The 22,861-nt window shown below is 42.3% G+C and overlaps 1 protein-coding gene across 1 annotated transcript in view; it reads right to left on the bottom strand.

Moving 5' to 3' along the window:
* LOC111160778 (zinc finger protein OZF-like) overlaps positions 1 to 20,488 on the bottom strand; it is a 29,282-nt gene extending 8,794 nt beyond the window's left edge. The window contains 3 exon segments of the mRNA XM_022524128.1: positions 16,547 to 16,642; positions 17,117 to 17,243; positions 19,621 to 20,488. Of these exon segments, the coding sequence (XP_022379836.1) occupies positions 16,547 to 16,642; positions 17,117 to 17,243; positions 19,621 to 19,635 (238 nt within the window). The 5' untranslated portion in view covers positions 19,636 to 20,488.
* Between the last annotated feature and the right edge of the window lie 2,373 nt (positions 20,489 to 22,861).

Raw genomic sequence — 22,861 nt, 5'->3', positions numbered from 1 at the left:
TGGGTAGCTGGTTTAGTTAAGAGACTGACTTTGGGGCTCCTGGGTGGCTCAGTGGGTTAAGCCTCTGCCTTCGGCTCAGGTCATGATCTCAGGGTCCTGGGATCGAGCCCCAGCATCGGGCTCTCTGCTTGGCAGAGGGCCTGCTTCCTCCTCTCTCTTTCTCTCTGCCTGCCTCTCTGCCTACTTGTGATCTCTCTCTGTCAAATAAATAAATAAAATCTTAAAAAAAAAAAAAAAAAAAGAGAGAGAGAGAGAGAGACTGACTTTGGCTCAGATCCTGAACTCAGGGTCCTGAGACTGAGCTCCTGGTGGAACCCCGCATGGAACCCCGCATAGGGCTCTGCTCTCAGTAGGGAGTCTGCCTGTACCTCCGCACCCCCTCTGCTCTCTCACTCTCTCTCAAATACATAAATAAAAACCCTTTAAAACAAACAAACACAAAGTTACTGATCTAGTCAAGTGAAGAGGAACAGGCAAAGTCCATTCAACGCCAGGGCTCAATCTACAGCTCCCTTACCTCATTTTTCTGGGAGGTTTAAACAAACAATGATAAAAATTTATTCCTTTCTAGGTGGTGGGACCATAGAAGAAAGAGGTGCTCCTCACACGGGAACCAAGAGATTAATCAAGGCTGCACAGAGTCCAGCTTCGGTTCAACGAAGAGCATTAATTATTAAAAGCAAAACCAAAAAATATTTCTATAATCTAAGCACACTACCACTTCTCAGCAGTCAAACCTGGAGAATGTAGGCTCCACACAGAACTCCAGGCCCTAATCAGAGAAGACGGGACAGTCTCACAGGGCTCCTCGACACAGGGAAGAGGACAAAACAGGTGGGCCTGAGTCCTCCCTCCCTTCACTTTCCATCTGAGCCAACATGTCCCTGGCATGTGAACAGGACCTGCCACTACTCTCTGGGGCTCCCTGTATTTCCCCATCTTCCACTCACCCTGCCAAGCATGTTCTTGGAAACAGCTCCCACGTCGACAAGTAATGCAGGAACAATCTGGTCCTGGTTCAATGCTGGATTTCTTAGCTTGGACCCCTGAGATCCCACAGTCTTTAAAAATACCAAGTTTTCCCTATACTTTTACTAATGGCCACTGCTTCATGCTACAGAATCTCTTCTGTTTTCCATGCAAGCCTCCTCCTAAAAATTGACTTTGCCTAAAATCAACGCAGGCAGAAAAATCAGTCGCACTTAGAATTCTAATATCCCCAAAAGAATTCACTTATACAGGGCACCTGGGCGGCTCAGTGGGTTAAATCTCTGCCTTCGGCTCAGGTCATGATCTCAAGGTCCTGGGATCGAGGCCCGCGCCGGGCTCTCTGTTCAATGGGGAGCCTGCTTCCCTTCCTTTCTCTCTGCCTGCCTCTCTCCCTACTTGTGATCTCTGTCAAATAAATAAATAAATAAAATCTTGGGGGGGGAAAAAAAAGAATCCACTTATACAGAAAAGCCTTCCTGAGACCTTCGGCCATTATTACATACATGTTAATGGTGAGAAGTGAGAGCAAGCGCATTGTGGGAAAAACAATTCAAGAAGCTCTCACAAAAATTACTGTTCTTGGGGCGTCTGGATGGCTCAGTCGGTTGAGCATCTGCCTTCGGCTCAGGTCATGATCCCAGGGTCCTGGAATTGAGCCCCGCATCAGGCTCCCTACTCGGAGGGGAGCCTGCTTCTCCCTCTCTCTCTCCTGCTCCCCCTGCTTGTGCTCTCTCACTCTGTCAAATAAATAAGTAAAATCTTAAAAAAAAAAAAAAAAAAATTACTGTTCTTCCATTTACCTCCCAGGTTGCTCAGCCTGTGGGGACTCCACACTCTCCCATGTCCTCCTATTCACTTCTCCACTCTGCTAGACACACTCTCCTTCTCCACAATTTACATTTTCTCCTTGTGTTATTTATAAATTTGCATTCCTAAATCTCTATTTTACCATGTATAACTAGGGTTGGCTTCCTCTGGAGAGTAGATTAGCTTTCTTTACATGCAAGTTCTGCAGAAAGTGGCTGAACGGTGTGTGTGTGCATGTGTATCTGTGTCTATTTTGTTTTCTATGCAAGTGCATTTCATGGAGTGTCACATTAGTTGAGGTTTACAGCATAGTGATTTCACAACCCCGTAAGTTCTACTATGCTCAGCACAAGTGAGCTGCCGTCCATCTCCACAAAGCACTATTATAATAGCACTGAATCTGTTCCCTATATCTTTTATCCCCATGACTTATTAATTCCGTAACTAAAACTCTATACTTCCCACTCCACTTTACTCATTCTGCCCATCCTTTAGCTTGATTTCACTCTGGTAACTGGCAGGTTGTTCACTGTATTTATAGGTCTGTTTCTGGTTTTTTGGGTTGTTCCTTGCCATTTGTGATAATGTAGATAGATGCGAAAGGTATTATGCTATATGAAACAGACAGAAAAAGACAAATACCATATGATTTCATTTTTATGTACAATCTAAACAACACAAATGAACAAAACCAGAAACAGATATTTGTTTCCTTTTGAATAAAGTCCATCAATAACCTTGAGAACTATAAAAATTTCATGACTACACACATTCTGTAATGTTACAAGTTGGACTCTAACAATTTTCCAGTGCTGGCAGAAGGCAGGAGACTCCTAGATCAAGGTCCAAGCATCTTATGGCTCATGACACAGCCAACACCAGAAATGTCTTCATCACACTAATTCCACCACCCAGCTCCCCACCCCCAACTGATACAGGGAGATGCTGCGCATGTAGTGGGTTTGGTCATATCTGTGAGATTTTGAGCAGAGGAAACCCCAATATCTTAGAAAAATGTCTAGCGTATCTGCCCAAACTTTTGCCATGGAAAGAGACATCTATTTTCCTGTATGATAAACAAATCCGTCTTCTACCCAAAAGAAAGACACTATCACTGTATTCCAAAGCCTTTTTATACACAAGCGTCAATGGAATGACAATTAGAATAAAAATTTTCAACGCCTCCATCCATGACACATGGAGAAACTTAAACCCGTAGAGAATCATCTCCCAACAATATCCACCAGTCAGTTTGACCCTGGCATGGCTCTTGCCCAGTTTTCCTATAGATATACGACCTCCTTAGACATCCATTAATCTGACACAGGGTCTGGGATAACACCCACTCAGTTTGCATCAAGAAACGTTCTCCAAGGCTATGACTGGTAAGATACAATGCAGAAGAATCAGGTGAGTTGTATCATTCACTTCTGCAATGTCACCGTGGGCCCTGCATTCAACCAGGTGAAGAAATCCCAATACCCTGAGGGTCGACCTTCCACTTCTATAGTGAGCTTTCTGAAGGACACGGTTAAAGAAACACTAAACAGTGTGAAAGCATCCATCTTCAAGGATGAGAGGATTTCATACTTAATGACACAGAGTACACAATGGATACACTGAGATCCTGGATTACTACAGTAAAAAGGTTGAAAAATGAAAACACATAGAAATTAGGGCATAGGACTGGGGCGGAGGTGTTCACCAACCATTACTGGGGGAATATTAAAGCAGAGACCTAAAAGGTGAGGGAAATGGTGTAAAGCAAAACAGAGGTAGTCACAAGGGAAAGATACTTTGGGTGGACCTGAACACAGGTGGGGTCTGGAGAAATGACCCTGTGAATACACTTGACCCACTGCGTGTGCCTCTACTGGATGAAAATCAAGGAACCTCTGGTCCCGATCATCAGCTTGCAGCACAATTTCAAGGAATAACAATGCTGTACGCACCAAATGTGTGATTTTCTTCTGATATCCACGACAGCGTCCAAAATGCATATTCTCGTGTGCTGATTTGCTGCCCATTTGTCAGTGACAGGAAAATGAGAAACTCACCATACCTGGAAGCTTCTACTTTAAGCTCCTTCTAATAAGCAGCTAATCTTAATGGTCTGGAAGACACCCGAGGACACACTGTACCCCAATGGACACAGCCCTGGCTGCTCTGTACACATGCCAAGTAAGTGTGTATCTGGACTTGGGGCAGGAATATTTTTATGCAAAATCTGTTTTTAGAGACAAAGACCAACGAGCTGACTGTACTCCTGTGTTTGGCAATTTAATCCATAGAACTCAACCTATCTGCAGTGAAGTAAGGATGGGGATAATGGTAAAGCAGCTATCAGTTGGCCAAGATTCCAGCTACAATCTGTAACAAGTAAATTTTTGCTATTGCCAAGCTTCTGGAGGCCAATCTGCTAGGGGAAATATCTGATCATTTATCAGAGCACAGAGGCCCATGGAAGGTTTATGATATGAAAACTGACATATACGGTCCCGGGAGAGGGCTAACCATCACTACATGCAGGAAAACATAGAGGTACATCACAGGAGAAGCTGGCTCCAATATCGTGATGATGTTAATCCACGTGAACACTTGCGCAAGCAAATGAAAGGAAAGCACGATAGAACATTTTCAGAATACATTTCAATCTGTTCTCAAGTTGGGTGGGAAAAAAGAGAAAGAATATAAAACTTCTAATACTACACAAACCATGCAACACATTGATTTTTAATACATTTCTGACTGAAACTGTAAAGATCATGGTTTTTTTTTTTTTTTTTTGAAAAACACAAAAGATTCTATCTCTGTGGCCTCGGTAGAAGAGAAGATCTCTAAAAATGAGAAAAATCACTAACCATGAAGGATGAAATGAAAAATTGGGTCACATTCAAATTAGGAACTCAGGGCAACTGGGGGGGCTCCATCAATTAAGCATCCAACTCCTGATTTCAGTTTGGGTCAGGAGATAGAGCCCCATACCCAGATCTAGGCACAGCTAGAAGTCTGCTTGTGATTCTCTCCCTTGCCCTTGGACCCTCCCCTTACTATCCCTTATGCTCTCTCTAAAATAAATAAATAAATCTTAAAAAAAAAAAAGAACTCTGAATCACAATCTCAAAAGATAAAAACATAGGTAGAGTAATAAAGAAGACAAAGGTCTCATTCTCAGCGTATATATAAAACTACAAAACCTGAAGAAAAAGACATCACAACATCTGGGGTGCCTAAATGGCACAGTCCCTTAAGCGTGGGACTCTTGGCTTCAGCTCAGGTCGTGATCTCAGACTCATGAGACTGAGCCCTGTGTCAGGCGCCACGCTCAATGTGGACTGTTCTCCTGAGTCTTTTTCCTTCTGTCCCTTCCATTTTGGCTCTCTCACACTGTCTAAAAAAATAAATAAATCTCACACACACACACACACACACACACACAAAAGTATCACAACAGTAAAAAGGGATAAGAACTAACTAGGCACTTCGAAAAGGAAACTATCGCTAACCCAGTTCCACGCTAGCGGGAAGCAAGAACAACAACAAAGCAAATAAAACCACCACTTGGTAACATCACACAGCAACCAGGAGCCGACTGTGAAAATGATGCAGGCTACCCGTTTTAGAAAGTCTGCGGATAAGCCAGAAATCCCATACACTGCTGGTGTGTGTGAAAACTGGTACAAAGACTTTGGCAAAGTGTTTCGGAGTATCTCTAAAAGGTGAACAAATCTAAACATATTTACCAGTAATTCACTCCCGCAAATATAGGCAGCATGTATGTGTACGTGTTTCACTAAAAGGCAAATTATCAGTTTCACGTGCTGGTGCTAGTCGTGACAGTCCTGCCCGGAGAACCATCCCCCGTCCAGTAACAGCAGAATGACGCGGTCATTCGATATGCACAATGGAGCTGGACCGATCCACTCCAATGAATGAGGCACAGCATCATGCAGGAATACAGATAATTCAAATGACAGAAGGAAAGAAAGGAAGCCAAACACAAAAGAGCTCCTGTTGCCCAATTACTTTCATACTAAGTACAAAAATGGGGACAGTACTCTCTTGCCTTACATGTTAAAAGAGTGCTGAGCTTTGGGGAAAGTTACTGAAGGGCTCAAAGGGAATTTCGGAGGACAAATAATATTCTATTCCTTGATCTCAGTGGCTTTTAGAGATGTGATCAGGTTGTATAATTCCACTGAGCTGTTCACTTATGATTTGCTCATATTTACTTAAAAAAAAAAAAAGTGCCATCAAAAACCTGGTAAGTAAATAGATACGTATCACAATGTACATATACTAAGAAGCTGAAATTAGGGTGTAGTTTCACACTGTGACTATATTTAAAAAGCCTTTAAAAGTTTATTTTTATACTTTTTAAGATTTTATTTATTTATTTGACAGAGGGAGAGAGATCACAAATAGGCAGAGAAGCAGGCAGAGAGGGGGAAAGCAGGCTCCCTGCTGAGCAGAGACACCCCCCCCCCATGCAGGGCTTGATCCCAGGACCCTACCTGAGCTGAAGGCAGAGGCTTAAACCACTGAGCCACCCTAAAAAGCCTTTTTTTTTTTAAGTGTGCTTTAATTTCTAGCTAAAGCAATATAGTCCATGTATACAAAGTTTACAGAAAAAGAATGAAATGTATAATTATTTCCTTAAAATACACACAGGAAAACACAGCATACAAATCATGAAAAAAATACATAGGGTTTAAGGATAAGCATAAAAACTTGGTAAATAGAAGCCCCAGTATCTCCATTAGGATATTAAACATAAATAAACCAAATGTTCCTGGTAACACCAAACTTTGCTTGAATATATTCCACTGGAATTTCCCTAACGCCATACTGAAAACAGGAGGAAAGAACTAGAAAAAAAAAAAAGAGAGACAAACAAAAACACCCCATGCAGTGATAACCAACCAAACTGACACGGCAATATAAATATCATATATTAAAATCCTTAACACTAATGGGCTTTGTCACTGCTACTTACTGTGTCATTCTTCAGTATCTAAATACACAGCATTTCAATATTTTGACTAGAGGATAACAAACACAATCTATATTTTTGTGTGTGCATATTTTTACACACACATAGATAAAATATAGATCTATAAATACAGGTATATAGGGGAAAATTTTTAGCTCACGAGACATTAAAAAATCATCACAAAGGGTTGACATCACCAAGATGGTGAGAACAGACGCGCCTGGGTGGCTCAGTCTGACCACGGATTTCAGTGCAAGTCATGATCTTAGGGTTGCGAGATGGAGCCCCCACATCCAGCTCCACGAAGGGAATGGAGCCTGCTTGGGATTCTCTCACTCCCTCTGTCCCTCCCACATGTCTCTCTCCTCCTCTTAAAAAATAAGAAAAAAGATGCTGAAATAGTGGCCACTTCAGTTCTTCTCATAATAAGCTCAAGTAGCAACTCTTCACATAAGATGTCACCGGGTAAATCTCAGTGCTCAGGGGTGGGGCCGAAACACCTTCTGGACCACAGAGATCAACAAGCACAGCATTAGAAGGGTTAAGAGGTTAATTTAGGTTAATTAAGGGTTAATTTCACATTGACCACAATGCACCTGCCCCCCCACGGCCCCCAGGCCAGCACAGTGCCCTACCATGGCTCATCACCTGGAACTGTAATTCCTGTACCAAGAAAGAGAAAGCAGTGGGCATCCAGCATTCTCCAAATGGCAAGCTGCTTCCTGGGAGGCCCACTGAGGTCTGACCTCATGGGGATCCCTGGAGCAATCTGTGGTGTGGACCACCGGCAATCACTGAGACATGGACAAGGTAGGCAGGGCTTACAGCAACGAGTGCTCAGATCTTGGAACACTGACATACCAGACTGTAGTCCTCCTTGCAGTCACACCCAATCAGAGATCACACAGTCTCTGTCCACTTGCAGAACAGAGATGAACCCACCTGCTTAAGAAGATTCGTCAGCAGCTGTACCTGACTTGGGTCTCCAGTCAACAGGGTGAACTAGAGCATGGAGGCCATTCTAGGGGGCTCTATTTGAGCAAGTATGCAAACTGGAAGTCACTTTCCACTGCTGAGCATAGCCTCTAGTCCCCCCACCAGCAATCCTGAACAAAGGCCCTGGGTAACCGCAGAGCCTAGCTCATAGACCTACTAGGGAGAGCACCAAGCCAGTGGCATTGCCCAAGTGTTGAGCATAACCTCTCTCTGCCGGAGCAGGGAGCATGAACAGTGAACTGGACTAGGACAGTGAACTAGACTCAGAGCCTAGCCCGTGGTACTGCCCAGAAGCAGAGAACGGCCTACAGTCCTGCCACATGTTTGAACATAACCCGTGGAACCACTCGACCAGGGGCTTGCCAGCATTGGCTTGGAAAACACTCAGGAGCCTGCAGTTCCCAATGGACACATGTCTGCCCTCTGTGAACATACAATGTATGTCCCATGGTTATTAGTGCTCTATAAACTGTCACGTATTTAATGTTCTTGGTTCTGTGTATTATTGCTAATATTATTCTCCTCTTTTTGACAAAAATAGTTAAGTTAAAAGAAGGTGTTGTGATCATCTCAATATTGGTAGAGTCAGGGTTGCAACATGGACACTCCACCCATCAACATGAGGTAGGCAGGTCAGATGCCCTTCCAGAAGGTGACTGTGCTTGGATTCTTTTTCCTTTTTGTCCCTCAATGATTCACTGAAAAGTCTTCACACACAAAGGCCTCCATGAGACTTCAGAGTGAAAATTCCAGCCCAAACCAAACACAAGTAAACTGAATAGCTTTCACATGAGTACAAAGAACCAGAAACACAGATCAGGTATCCAAGACAAAAACAAAGGAAAGGTCCAGCACCCAAGAGTCCATATTCACACCTGGAAAACCATGACTACATACCTGTTATCCGACAGCATTTGCAATAGGCCAATACCCTTCCTGAAGAACACAACTACAATTGTGTCCCCAGACATGGGTCCCCAACATGTTACCTAGACAGGCACCTGAGAACACACAGGAAAGGAAATATGGGGGCTGAACCTCAGAACCACTGACATGGTTAGTGTGGGGACAGGCACAGAAATCCAGTATTCACAAGTGCTCCCGGTACCTGACTCGGGCTAAATTTGACAACCTCTGCAGGTACTAAGTCACAGGTCAATCTTGAGTCATCCACACCGAAGTCCCTCTCAGAAACCCTCCAAGCCTGTGGTCATGTTACTGTTGTGTCACACAAACACAACACACACAACACACATTTTCTTTATTCATAAATGAATCTGAAGCTAACAGAGTCTATCTCGGCTTCCTCCTCTTCCACCTGTCGCTTCTCTCAATACCTTCCTTGAGCTTCCTGGGGTCACCCCAAATATACTTTTGTTCACATTCCTAAATGAAAACAATCCAAATTAAAGTGATTCGGAACGCACGTAAATATTTTATCAAGTAAGTTATGAAAAGCATCAAGACATTAATACATGTTATATATTAAAATGGGATTGAAGAGAGCATTCTCACTATAATGCTGTATTTGATGACTTTTACCCTAAAACCATAAGTAATTGTGGCTTAAGCAGGTCCTCATCAGCACGCCATTAACACGCAGAATAAAACACCTGGGCATTAAGGATAAGGATACTGTAAATTTTGAGGTATTTCTCTAACACATGGTTTCAAGGAAAAGTGTGATTGCCTTTCTGTCATATGCTGGGAAACAGTTCTGAGAACAAGAGCCATTCGCAAACATGTCCACCTGTGCTACAGTTGTATCTCTGTACTTAGAGTGGCAGCCATGACAGAGTGCTGGTCAGTGATGGAGGAAGTAGTGCCCTGGTGAGGATGACCTTCCCTGAGCAAACCAGAAAGGTTTTAAATTTATTAAGGACTTTAATTTATTAAGTCCTAGGGCGCCCGGGTTGCTCAGTTGGTTAAGCGTCTGCCTTCGGCTCAGGTCATGATCCCAGGGTCCTGGGAGGGAGCCCCACTTGGTTGGTTGGTCTCCCTGCTCATCGGAGAGCCTGCTTCTCCCTCTCCTTCTGCTATTCCTACTGCTTGTGCTCTCTCTCTCTCATTCAAGTAAATTAAAAAAAATTCCTCAAAATTTTAAAGTCCTATCAGATTTATACTGCCTCCTTTGCTGCCTGGGTCATGGCTGGAATTCTGGTCGGGGGACAGGTATCTCAAAGCCATGAGGGAGCACGTATAAACACAATGTCTGCGGGTAGACGGTACCAGAAAGAACAAATGGAAAATCAGAGAATACTCTAGGATGTCTAAGCCATTTTATCAGATCTGAGCATCTACTACTCACTGTGTACGTGAGTACATCTTCTTTTCTATACATACCCAGCAGTCTTCTCGTAATATGGCTGACCACCAAGTAACAGCTAATAAAAAATGAATTATTGTCCCTGAGTTGAACAAACGTTAACTACACAACTTTATTTGATCAATTTCTACGAGTGATAAAAATCCTTTCTCTGCTCAGGTCAGGATGGGTGTAAAGACAGCATGTCCTGTGAAACAACATAGGGACATCTAGTCTAGAAACTGGGTAGACTGTTTGAAGCAGAAAAACTCACTGCCAGTGACTGCAGACCAGCTTCCCAACAAATCAGTGCCTTGCACACAGTCCAGAGCACAGGACAGACTCATCATGGGGCTGAGTGGAAGTGAGGGAGGGTCTTGCCAGGTGTGGGTCAGCATCCTTGGAAGGTCACCCATCTACACTGGATCAGATCTCTGTTGGGGTTATATACCTGGGACACCAGTGCTTTGTGGAACCACAACACACACCTTGCTGGTTCTGACTACTAGGGTCCAGCAGCCTTCATCATCTTCATGATCTACTGTGTCATGTGACATCTTAGAGCTATATATATAATATTTAACTCATCCAATACCCCTTCTCCATCCACCACCACACAACTGGGCCTAGGAAAGTACTTTCCCTGCCGTCCAGCAGCAACTGGCCCTCAGGACAACCAGGAAATTATGACTTCCCTCAATTCCAGAAAACCACATTTCCCAAGTTCCTGTCTCTGTCACATTTGTTCACCACAAGAAACTTCTTAAGACTTTGCAGTGACTACAAGGAGCTCCTTACCAGATTTCCTCACATTTCAAGAGTCTCCATATTTGCTTTTAGTAGGATTTGTCTTCCTCTCAAACTGTATCAACATCATTTTTTATCTGTCCTCACAACTCTCTCAGTGCCAGGGTCTAAATTAAGCCTACAGACCACTGATGGCATTTTCTTGCTCTTCTAGTGATGTGGTGACGTCATAGTACTTAAATCTCAAATATGGCTTCAAATGATCTGTTACCAACCATTTACCATTGAATTTGAAAATTCCAAGCTACTCCTAAGAACCTACAAGGGCCTGAATGACTTATGTTGCAGGAAGAGAGCAGGGACAGTGGGGTCTCCATAACACAGGAAGGAAGGACAGCTGTGATGCCTACATCACTGGAACAGAAATAAGGAGACAGAGGACTGGAGATGATTTAGAAAGAAAACAAGTAAAATTTATCTTTCTAGATTCAGAGTCAAGAGCGCAGGCTTGGACAGATATCCTTTCGCCACATGAGGAATTCATGCCAATGCTTCAGACTTAGATGCTTTTTATCTCCGACCTTGGGCTGCAACATCTCTCATAATAGAAGACTGTTTTCTTCCTATCTTTAGAACATCTGCTAAGACCCAGCATTGTCCCAATGTTTGGTCCCTTCAAAGATATGTTAAAACAAGCCATGACTTATGAAGTCTCCAAGTTTTCACCTAATAAACTTGTTTGTTTCCTTAAAAGATTTTATGTATTTACAAATTTCAGAGTAAAATTAGTATCTGCTATTGGAAATAGCTCAAATATAGCCAAAAGAAAAAAAGAGACATAGTAAAACTAATTATCCCTCTCCAAATAGCCATGCCATCTTGATCCTTTCAGGGATATTAACAAATACAGTTGAACACTGAATAATACAGGTTTAAACAGTGTGAGTCTACTTATACAAAGATTTTTTTCTTTTGTATAAATATAGTGTAGTACTGTAAATGTGTTTTCTCTTCACTACCACAATCCTTAATATTTTCTCTGTACCTTACTTTACTATAAAAATATAGAACTCAGACCACATAAAAAGAAGGGGATGATTAACTATTAATGCTCTAGGTAAGGTTTCAATAATAGGGTATTTCCACGGTAAGGAAGGAATGGTTTTAAGTTTTTGGGATTCAAAAATTACACACAGAGGGGTGTCTGGGTGGCTCAGTCGTTAAGCATCTGCCTTCGGCTAAGGTCATGGTCCCAGGGTCCTGGGATGGAGCCCTGTATTGGGCTCCCTGCTCAGCGGGAAGCCTGCTTCTCCCTCTCCCACTCCCCCTGCTTCTGTTCCCTCTCTCGAAGTGTTTCTGTCAAATAAATAAATAAAATCTCAAAAAAAAAAAAAAATTACATACAGATTTTCAGTTCTGGAGGAGGTTGGTGTCCCTCATGTCTGATCTAGGTCATTTAAATTTGGATTTTCCTCTGTAATAAATACTCTGATTTAGAGTCATGTCTGAAATGGCACTTATTGATTTCTGTTGTTAATTCTGACTTTATTTAGATTTGCCTTTCTATTGTACATACGTAGCTAATTGTTTACATCTTTAATATTTTTATCCTTTATAAAGACTCTTTCTGAACTGTATATGAAAAACAAAGGTCATTCATCAGTCATTACACTAAAGTTTCCATCTAGTGTGTTTTACCTTATATTGAGTAAGGGTTCCAGGTAAAGACCGGACCACCATTCTTGACAATTTTAAGTTATTGCCCCAGGATGCATTATCTTATGTTGAATTATGATTATGAATGAAATGCTTTACTGCATTCCTTACATTATGCACTCCTTGATATTCAGCAAAATCGTAGCTCTGCTTAAAGACTTTGCCACTCCCCACTGTATTTTACATTATATTGGTAAGTTTTGAGTGGCAGTTAAGGTCTTTACCACATTGTTTATATTTGTACTATTTCTTCCCATTATGAAATGTCTGCTGTTGAGTGAGTCTTGAAGACTAGTTAAAAGGTTTGTCACACTTACACCTTCTTCAGTCTTCATTTCAGTAAGGATACAATGATATACAAGAAGACTGGAGCTTTCATAAAGCTCCGCATTTATTACTCTAATACTAGTTCTCTAGAAACTAAATTCTCTGAGGTTTATTAGGATTTGACCCTTGATTGACATTTTCCCCAGACTCATTACATGGGTACATTTTGCCTCCTTTATAAACAACTTGGTAATTATGGAAAATAGAGTTCTCATTAAAGGCCTTCTTAAGTTCACAACACATGAAAACTTACTCCAATTAAGTATTACGTGGTAAGTATTCCACAGTGATGTTTGGATAAAGACCCTCCTGTGTTTATCAGATTTAGAGAGTGTGCCACAAGGAGGGATTATGTGTTGGTGGGAGAATAAGGAACTTCCCGAAAAGGACTTCTTAAACCAATCACATTTAGAATTTTTACCTTCATTTTTAAATGTCTAACATTCAGAAATGCATCAGTGAATGATTAAACCACTCTTAAACTTGAAATGGTTTGAATGACACTTTCCGCATGGACTAGGTGACCTCCCAAAATATCCAAATGTCCTTCCAGAGAATATGTATGTTGAAAAATGGATTATTATCACCAGGTTCAAAGATATTGTTCTGCAAATATAAATGTCTTAACGGTGGGGCTTTTCCTTGAATGTGCTCTATACCTCATCTCTTCTGGTGGGAAGGATTTCTTTATGCTAACTGTCCCACTTGGGTTATACCCATCATAACGTCCTTCCTTCCTGCCCTTTACTACCCTCGGCCACCTGACGAGTTACTCGTTAAATATAAATACTCAGGACCGCTGCTTCCACGTCTTCCCATGTCACTTTAAAAAGTGAATCTTCGGGGCGCCTGGGTGGCTCAGTGGGTTAAAGCCTCTGCCTTCGGCTCAGGTCATGATCTCAGGGTCCTGGGATCGAGCCCCGCATCGGGCTCTCTGCTCGGCAAGGAACCTGCTTCCTCCTCTCTCTCTGCCTGCCTCTCTGCCTGCTTGTGATCTCTGTCTGTCAAATAAATAAATTAAAAAAAAAAAAAATTATTAAAAAAAAAAAAAAAAAAGTGAATCTTCTTTCCCCGTCTTTGCCAACAGGCCTTTGGGTGTTAGGGAAAGACACAACTAAAAGATACACAGTAAGTTATCACACTCACCATACTCGCATGCATATACGTTAACATGCTAATGTGCAATCTTAATGCTTATCATCGCACATGAGCAAAATAGAGAAATAGGAAGCACAGGACTGTGCTCCTCCATGGACACAAAAATGGACCGAATTACCCTTTAGAATGTTCCAGAAGCCAGTTAGGAGAACACAGCTCCCCCAGGCAAGTAGGAAGGAAGAAGAGGCACAACGAAGAGACAAGGAGAGTTTGCAACACTTGCCCACAACCGGGGCTCGCCCTCCCTGACTCTCCACGGCAACACCGTGAGAGAATTCTCACCTCTCCTCAGGAGAGAACAAATGAGTGCCCAGTATGCTCCATGATGTGGCTGTGTGGCTGCTGCCTGAGGGACTTGTTTCTGTCATGTAGGCCACAGGGGCCGAAGGAAGGACAGCTCCCTATGGATGCATTACCTGGCGGCTCAGACGAATGCTGAGCACTTGTTCAAACACTGGAGAGACTGAGGAGCTCATTCATACTGGAGTTCACACTGTCCTGAAATCTACTGAGTTGAAAACTGTCTTCCTACTAAATACACAGGTAACTAAACAATGTTGTGAAAGGTCCCATAAAAAAGGAAGCCCGTTATTACAGAATTGTAAAACCAGAATAAGCCAAAACGTAACTCAAAGAATTCCACATACAAATAGATGAATTCTGGGGTGCCTGGGTGGGTCGGGCTGTTAAGCATTTAACTTGAGCTCAGCTCATGATCTCAGGGTCCTGGGATGGAACCCAGTGTGGGATCCTTGCTCAGTGGGAAGTATGCCTGTCTCGCTCTTTCCCTGCCCCACCCCCCACTTCTCCGTATTTTCTCCCTGACAGATAAAATCTATAGAAAAAAATGAATGCATTTTTAAAAGGAAACCTTTTATGTAACTTTAAACTGTGACTGTGTACCCATGAAAACCAAGCATTTTGAATTATTGGCATGTCTTCATTGACAGTAAAATAGTAAAGAATGTGTATTAAAGTCTACCATGAAAAGGTCTAACGGAAAATTTTATGAATAAGCACTTAAAAGGCATTGGAAACTGTATTCTTATTAACATATCCCTCCTGTACACAGAATGTAAGGCTATAATCCATTCTTTAGAATCAAGCACCCTGGGGCACCTGCACGGTTCAGTTGGTTTAGCACCTGACTCTGGATTTTGGCTCAGGTCATGATCTCAGGGTTGTGGAATGGAGCCCCTTGAGGGTGCTGACCCTCAGCAAAGAGTCTGCTTAGCATTCTCTCCCTTTCTTTCTACCTCTCCCTCTCTCTCTCTGCCCCTCACCCCACTTGAGCTCGTGCATTCTCTGTCTCATAAATAAATATATATTTTAAAAAAAAAGAAAAAAATAAGAATAAAGCATCCCAAAAAACCCCCTTCATTTTGAAATAAAGAAATACTATCACAACTGTAAAATATGCCAGCAAGCTATCACTTTGTAAAAAATAAATATTTGCAATTAAATTCAGATATATTCTGAGGAAAGTAGAAGAAAAGCCTAATGGTTAATTTTTCCATGTAAATTAAATTTATAAGCAAAATTTTTTTAAATATGAGAATTTTACTGATTATCCACTTTACTTTTTATAAGCAAATGTTCATGTCATATCACAACTTCTGATATTAAAAAAAAGATGAATGTCATGTGTAAGTAATAAGAAAGTGAGAACACACATGGCAAAGTGACAGGAACTTCATACCATATAAAATTATAAAGTTAGTCAATTATTATAAATAAAGTAACAACTAAGACTTTATTACAGGCTACGAATTCTGAATTCTAAATGTTCCCGCTACCCTATGGCACTCTTTAGGTAGGAAATCCAGGAAACAAATAGATACATTTAATTATTTCACCATTGAGGAATGGAACACATAGAGTAGAAATTTCTAGTATTATTTAATACAAAGAAAAGTGAACTTTTAAGTGAAATAAAGGATTAGTTTTTCTCATTTTAGGGAGGTGTTTTGTTATCTGATGAAATTGCTGATTCTCAATTTTATATGATTAAGATTAAAGCCACCATGACATTGGAAAGCATAAACCAGAAAACATGTGATATCTGTCTCCAGTGTTTCCAGGGTTTCTGTACCAAACCCAATGCGCATACCACCACCCTGACATACTTCTCCCATGATGAAAAACAGAACTTACAAAAGGTTTAGAAAAGAGATCCTATGAAATAGGGAGATTTCCCCAAGGCCCTCAAAACAATGGAGAAGCTCTTAGATTATGGAGACCCTCCCTCTCCCGAGAAGTCTCCTGGTCTCCATCAATGGATGTGATGGACCATCACTGGAGCTGAAGGAGAATCCTTAGAGAATTTAAGAGCTTGATAATGTTGGAGAGCAGATGTTCTTCTGTGACAGGGAAGAGAAGTTCAACTGTGCTTCTAAAACTAATCTCCATTCAAGGAGAGCTACTCGAATCAGAATTTAAGGTCTGTCTTCCTCCTTCAGACCTGGACCTCCCCTCTGCATGCATCTGCCTCATTCATTCCCACCTACCTGGATGGAAGGCTACTGTTTCCTTTCTCCTCACATCCCAGAGTTGCTTCTCTTGCTCCAAAAAGATGACCAGGTCTGGCTTCCACACAATAAGACCTGTTTATTAGAAAAAATGAATAGGAGTATTGTTGGAGATTTTAATTTTCAATCCACTAGAGGACACTGCAGAATTCTAGAAAGTGATTTCCCAAACACGGTTGACCAAAAGGCCATTAAACATGCAGGAGAAATTTGAAATTTTCACATCATGACTTCCACTTTCAAATACTAACAATACAATAATAAGAAGTTAAAATTTCAGTTTAAGATGTGGGCAGTACCATTTTTTGACACTCACTATTTACAATTGACACTCATCTACAAAAGTGATATTACCTTAAAGAAGAAGAAGCTAAAGTTACAGGAAACAACATGATGATTTTTCTCTCCATCTACAAACCCCTATTTATTCCCCTCTCTGCCTTGATCTGAATTCCAGTCATTCAAAGAGGAATTTTCCAAGAGACAGTCTTCACAGGAAGGAAGAAAACCCAGAGTGGGGTTTGGAAATCTGGAAGGAGTCTTCCTCACCCAAGAAGAGGAGGTGTCCGTAGTTCTCTAACATCACATCCCTGTACAGTTCCCGCTGAGTGTGGTTCAGGAATCCCCACTCCTCCTGAGAGAATTCTATGGCCACATCCCTGAATGTCAGCAGTCCCTGAAATAAATACCACAGTCACCAAGTGGCCATTGACAGAGTTACGATGCTTCCTAAGATTAAAGTGGGAGTTAATGTCACCAGCTAGACCCAAGACCTGACCCTCCCCAGTTACCTGTTTGCACTCTCTGATCTTTGTCCCACATTTTACTTAACCTCTTTTTCTACCTTATCTTTTACTCCAGGCAAAGACCCCATGGTCTAGTCTCCTGTCCAGGAACAGAAGCCATCCAACTAAAGGTAATGACCGCTCAAATGATGAGATTCGGCCAGCCCAGTCTGAGCCTAATCCCTGACTCACACCTGTGTAGCCAGACCAAAGAGTAAGCCATGGTACTTTTACCTCATTATAATATGAAAATCTCAATCCTAGGAGAAGCACAAACTCACTTACACAACATACAAAGTATGTATGGCAGTGTCTTCAGGTACCTGTCTGACCTTATGCCCAGATCTATACAAGATGATGAAGCCCATCTTTCTGAATTTCCATCTGAACCCTAATATAAGGAAACTGCCCCCTACCCCGGCTCCAGGAGTCTCTGCTTTGGAAGTTATTCCCTGTGACCTCCTTATTGGCTGCAAATCAAGTTTCCTTTGTGTCATAAGCCTACCTGATAAAATTTCTATCTGTGACTCTATTCTATTTCAGGATTTTAAGACACTCAAACATGTTAATTGATTCTTTTTTTTTTTCCCCTGAAAATACAAAGAAGTAAATAGAAGGGTCACTCTGTGAACTCTGTGTGGAGTAAAAAAAAACTACAAAATGGAGGTCTGACTTAGAACCTCCCGTCCCAGAAATCATTATCTCTGCTACACGAGGGTGAGAGTCTTCTTTGTCCAGTGGAAACGGACCTGAAGGAGCCTTCGAGCTAAGGGTCAAAAAAGTATTCTTGAGACATTTTGGGTGCATTTTTGGTGCAAAAAACCTGCTTTTATTAAAGCACAGGGACAGGACCCCTGGGCAGAAACATCTACATGGTCCTTGTGAGAAGCCATTGATAAAACAGCTTTAAGTTGGGGGTAGGAATAAAGGAAGTTTCTGCAGGGATTTTCATATGTTAAAGAGGACTTACAGGATCCTGGAGGTCTGGCTATTATCAAGCTGGTAGCTTTTACCCTCTAGCAGAGCATTAACATTAAGGCAGTTGGGAATTCCTGATGCAATGTCATACTCTTGCCGGTCTCAAGTATTTATCAACGGTCTGCAAGTTGAATTTCAGTTTACCTACATTTCTTCTACCTCGGTTCTCAACAGAAACTAGAAGCAAGAGAAACTCAGAAGGAAGAAGTTTCCACATTAAATGGGTTTCTGCATACCACTCAGTAAATCTAAGATTCTTATGAATATTAAGGGGGAAAATACGAACTTTACAGGGGAGAAATCTGTCAGAGAGCACCAACCCAAGTAAAAGAAGGTAGCTTGAGGGCGTCTGCGTGGCTCTGTTAGTTAAGGACATGTGTTCCACTCCGGACGTGACTCCAGACTCCGGGGATCAAGCCCTGGAATCCAGCTCCTTGCTCAGTGGGGAGTCCGCTCCTCCCTTTACCCCTCCTCCCTGCTCCCTGCTCTCTGTCTCTCACTCTCTCTCTCAAACAAATAAATAAAATCTTAAAAAAAAGAAAAATAAGGTAACATGAGCTCTAAGGAAACTAACTGATATCAGTGCCTAAAGCACACCGAAGGACCTATTTATTATTCCTGGTATGTTCTTATGGTCATCAAACCTTAAATCAAGAATATAAATTGAAATATGAGAATACAGTACCTTTATACAAAGTTCAATCACACATAGTTTCCAAGTCCTGTAATAGCTATTATAGTTTAAACAGAGTATCTTTTTCACAATCTAAAGAACAGGAATCCGTCCCTCTCCCCTCCCCCCCATGCAAGAACTTTCCCAGTGATTTTGAGCCTCATATCCATCATGTTTATTTATGCATTTTCTGACTCCTGGTCTACAGAACGCTGAAAAAGCATCCAGATGGGACCTAAATGAGAACTGCTCTCCTTGACTGATATCCCAGGACCTGACCCCATCAGCAACAGGAATCCTGAACTCAAAGACTTCCCTTGTGAGTCCGTCACAAAGGGAGTATTTTCAGTACTTGCAGGACTTTAATTCAATGTGACAATTGTTGATGGCCCATTGGAAGCCAGGTTGGAGAGAAGGGAGAGAAAGGCTCTGGGATATAAGGAAGAATTGTTCTAAAGACTTAGCCTTGAGTATCGTTTTTGATAAGATTTTAAACATAAAACACAAGCAGAAAGCAGAAATATCAGAACTAGAGGAATCAACATTTGCAATTTCTAAGTGCAAGGAATTTCAGGAGAAAAAGATGATAGCCTCTGACCTCAGACGCCAAGGCTTACCTGAGAACTGGCCATTTCTTCGTCGTTCACCTTGTCCTCTAGATTTCTTTGTCAGAAGAGACTCGTGGAGAAATCACAGCTGCATCAGGAGAAAATGCCTTTAAAGCCACCAACAGAGCGTCTGCACCTCTAAACTGCTCGGCCTGAAGGCAGGACTTTGAAATGCAGAAAAGGCCCAACTTCCTAGTCCTTTGTGTCAGGAGCCTTTCAGAAACCATGACCTCCTACGTGGAGACCAATCCCTGACTTTTCCTTCTCGGCTTTCAGGGGGCCTCCCCTCCCACAGACTATCACACATTCAGCTACAGCATAGGAACCGCGTGCGGCACGGACCTCAGCCTCCCAGACTCACGCAGCGGAGACCCTCTTACCTCTCCTTGAGCCAAAGCCTGCTCTCCACTCATAAAATAACGGAAAGCCCTCGTGCTTAACCCTGGCCTCACTGAGAATCTCCTGGAGCCCGTAATTAACACAACACTGTTGTTTTCATCAGTTGACAGAATCTGAGGAGGAGGGCACCAGCAAGGATCATTCTGGAAACTCCACGCGTGATCCTATTGGGAAGCATTTGGGGAGGTGACTAGGCAAAGCCCAGTAACCAAGGCTGTGGTTGCTAACCAGACTGAAATCGATGCTTTTTCCACTGATCGGAGTTTCTGGAGATTCAGACATTCTCCCTCTTTCCGCTACACAGAGAGAGACACCCTTACGAATGGAGCTTCCTCTTTCCCTAAGTGGAGCAAATATCTCCTACAAAAGTAAACATACTGGGTTGCAGGGCTTTTCCTTTGTCTGCTGTTTCTTTGAAATAACAAGCGGAGGGGCGCAGGGGCGGCTCAGCAGGCTGAGCATGTGACTCTCGAATTTACCTCAGGTCGTGATCTCAGTGTCATGAGGTCAGCGTCCGCTGAGCAAGGAGCCTGCTTAAGATTCTGTCACTCTGCCTCTGCCCCTCCTTCCCTGCAAACCCCCCCCCCCCCGCGCGCCCTCGTGCGCATGCTCAGTTGCTCTCTCTCCCTCAAAAAAACACCCCCCCACACACACCCCTAATCAGCCTAAAATAACCCTTAAACAAAGCGATACATTTTGCGCGGAGAACATGCTCCCCTTCAGTAGGTTAATGGTTGTTTTCATACGAAACTGTAAAACAGGTTTCCAAAATGAATGTACTTTTTACTTTCCCACCGGCAATATAGGAGAATTCCAATTCCTCAATATTTCCACTGAAATTTGGTGTTACACTTTTTCTTTATTTTTGGAATTCTAGAAAATAACGAGTGGCTTCAAATTTAAAACATGAAGTGATCTTCCTTCAGGTGCCCTGGTGACTCAAACTGAAACTGCTTGAGCGCAGGAAGTTGAACAAAAACCAAATGGCTGCATTAAACCGTAGCAAGGCTGGATAGCTAAAAATAAGAATCCTCCTCCCTCTCTTCCCCAAGTTTCCCTTTCCCCTTCTTAGGCTTTGTTTTCTGTTTTCAGGAATCCAGTACCACTCTGAAAACATGAACAAGGCTGGCAACACAGACACAACTCCTGCTGAAACAGGCCGGATCCTGCATATTCCTACAAAACCCCAGCCCGCTCCCCTGGGTGGGCTTGTAGCTCTGAAGGCCTCGACTTCCAGCAGCCTCCTCTGTCCCGCCAAGCTATCAAGCTACTGTTCCTCTTTATCCCCAACTCTATCTTCAAGTTATATATTGGCTCTGAATCACGGAGCAGGTCTGTTTTTGACGACAGACTGAATGTGTAGGAGAGGAAAACATTTTCCTCATCTGTTCTCAATTCTTTGGCTGGTCTAATAATTAAATTGGTGTAAGACAGACTCACAAGAGAAAAAAAAATTAGTTATGGGAACCTTAAAAACATAAGGCTCGAAGACAGGGAATTGACACCTCATGCAGCTGTGACTTAAGAAGGGGTAGGGATTTAAAATTTCAGAAGGGGGTAAGCATAGTCACAAAAAAAAAGGAAAGAGCAAATGTTTATCAAACAACAGTTTGCCACACCAGGCAGGCAACTTTTTATAATATAAAAAGTTAAAGTCTGATACTAGCTATATTACTGATAGAGTTCCACCATCTAATTTATTCTTGGTATACAATCAACCTCACAAAAGAAGGAAATCCTTCCATTTGTAGCAACACAATAAAGCTAGAGGACCTTTTTTTAAATTACAGAAGCCAAGCCAGTGCCCCTTTGCCCAACTTAGTAGTCTTTAAATTTTAGCACGCACCTTTAGCCCAAATGATTGATAAATCAAACCTCTTTGTATATCTAGAGATTGTACCTTGTTTCCTAGAAAGACTTGGATCGGAACCCTCTTGCACAACCTCTCCTGGGGCACCAATACACAATCTCCAGCATCTCAGTAATGTCTGTGGCTACGAAGAGGCAAGCACGAAGTGTTACAGATTACCGCACTCCTCTTTACTAATTACTGGCCTCGAGTTCCTTTTCAACTCTTTGGACCAGGCTGAAACTGTGGAGCTGGTTTTTGGACAAGACTCCACCTTCTTCCCAAGTGGCTGTCCTCCTGAATAAAGCTCACATTCCTTCCCAGTCAAAACTGTGTCTTGAGTATTGGCTTTTTGAGCCACCAGCAGCCAAAAATGGAGTTTGCAGTAACAAAGCTGTTGTGGGATTGTCGACCCCATCCAGAAGGAAAGAATTCTTGAGATGTTTTATGGTTTATTCAAGTAGCCTGGAGAAAGACTCCTGAGCAGAAAGAGTTGCACTTTGGCCACGTGAAGCTTGTGGTTATATGTTTAGTGCTCATGGGGAGGGGACGTGCAGGGAGTATCTTCATAAATCTATCTTCAATTTTCTACTTATAAAACTACTTTTTGGGATGTCTAGGTGATTCAGTCAGTTAAGTGTCTGCCTTCAGCTCAGGTCATGATCCCAGGGACCTGGGATCCAGCCCTGCATCGGGCTCCCTGCTCAGCAGGAAGCCTGCCTCTCCCTCTCCTCCTCTCCCAGTCCCCCTGCTTGTGTTCCCTCTCTTGCTGTGTTCTCTGTCCAATAATAAAATCTTAAAAAAAAAAAAAAAAAAAAAAAAAAAAAGAATGTACCAACCAGCACATATTTGATCGTTATCACAACTACGCAGGTCAACCTTCTGGGTTAAAGGGGAACATTTGTCTGTTTCTTTCCCTCATCACTTCACTCCTGACCAATTATTGGTTCTTTAATTGTTCAGGTTGTTGAAGGGTGAAGGGCTCATATTCCATAACTTCTT

This window comes from Enhydra lutris, unplaced genomic scaffold (assembly GCF_002288905.1).
Source record: "Enhydra lutris kenyoni isolate GAN:26980312 unplaced genomic scaffold, ASM228890v2 scaffoldscaffold77, whole genome shotgun sequence".
NCBI lineage: Eukaryota > Metazoa > Chordata > Mammalia > Carnivora > Mustelidae > Enhydra > Enhydra lutris.
The sequence above is the reverse complement of the archived record's forward strand: the minus strand, read 5'-3'. Positions and strand labels throughout refer to the sequence as shown.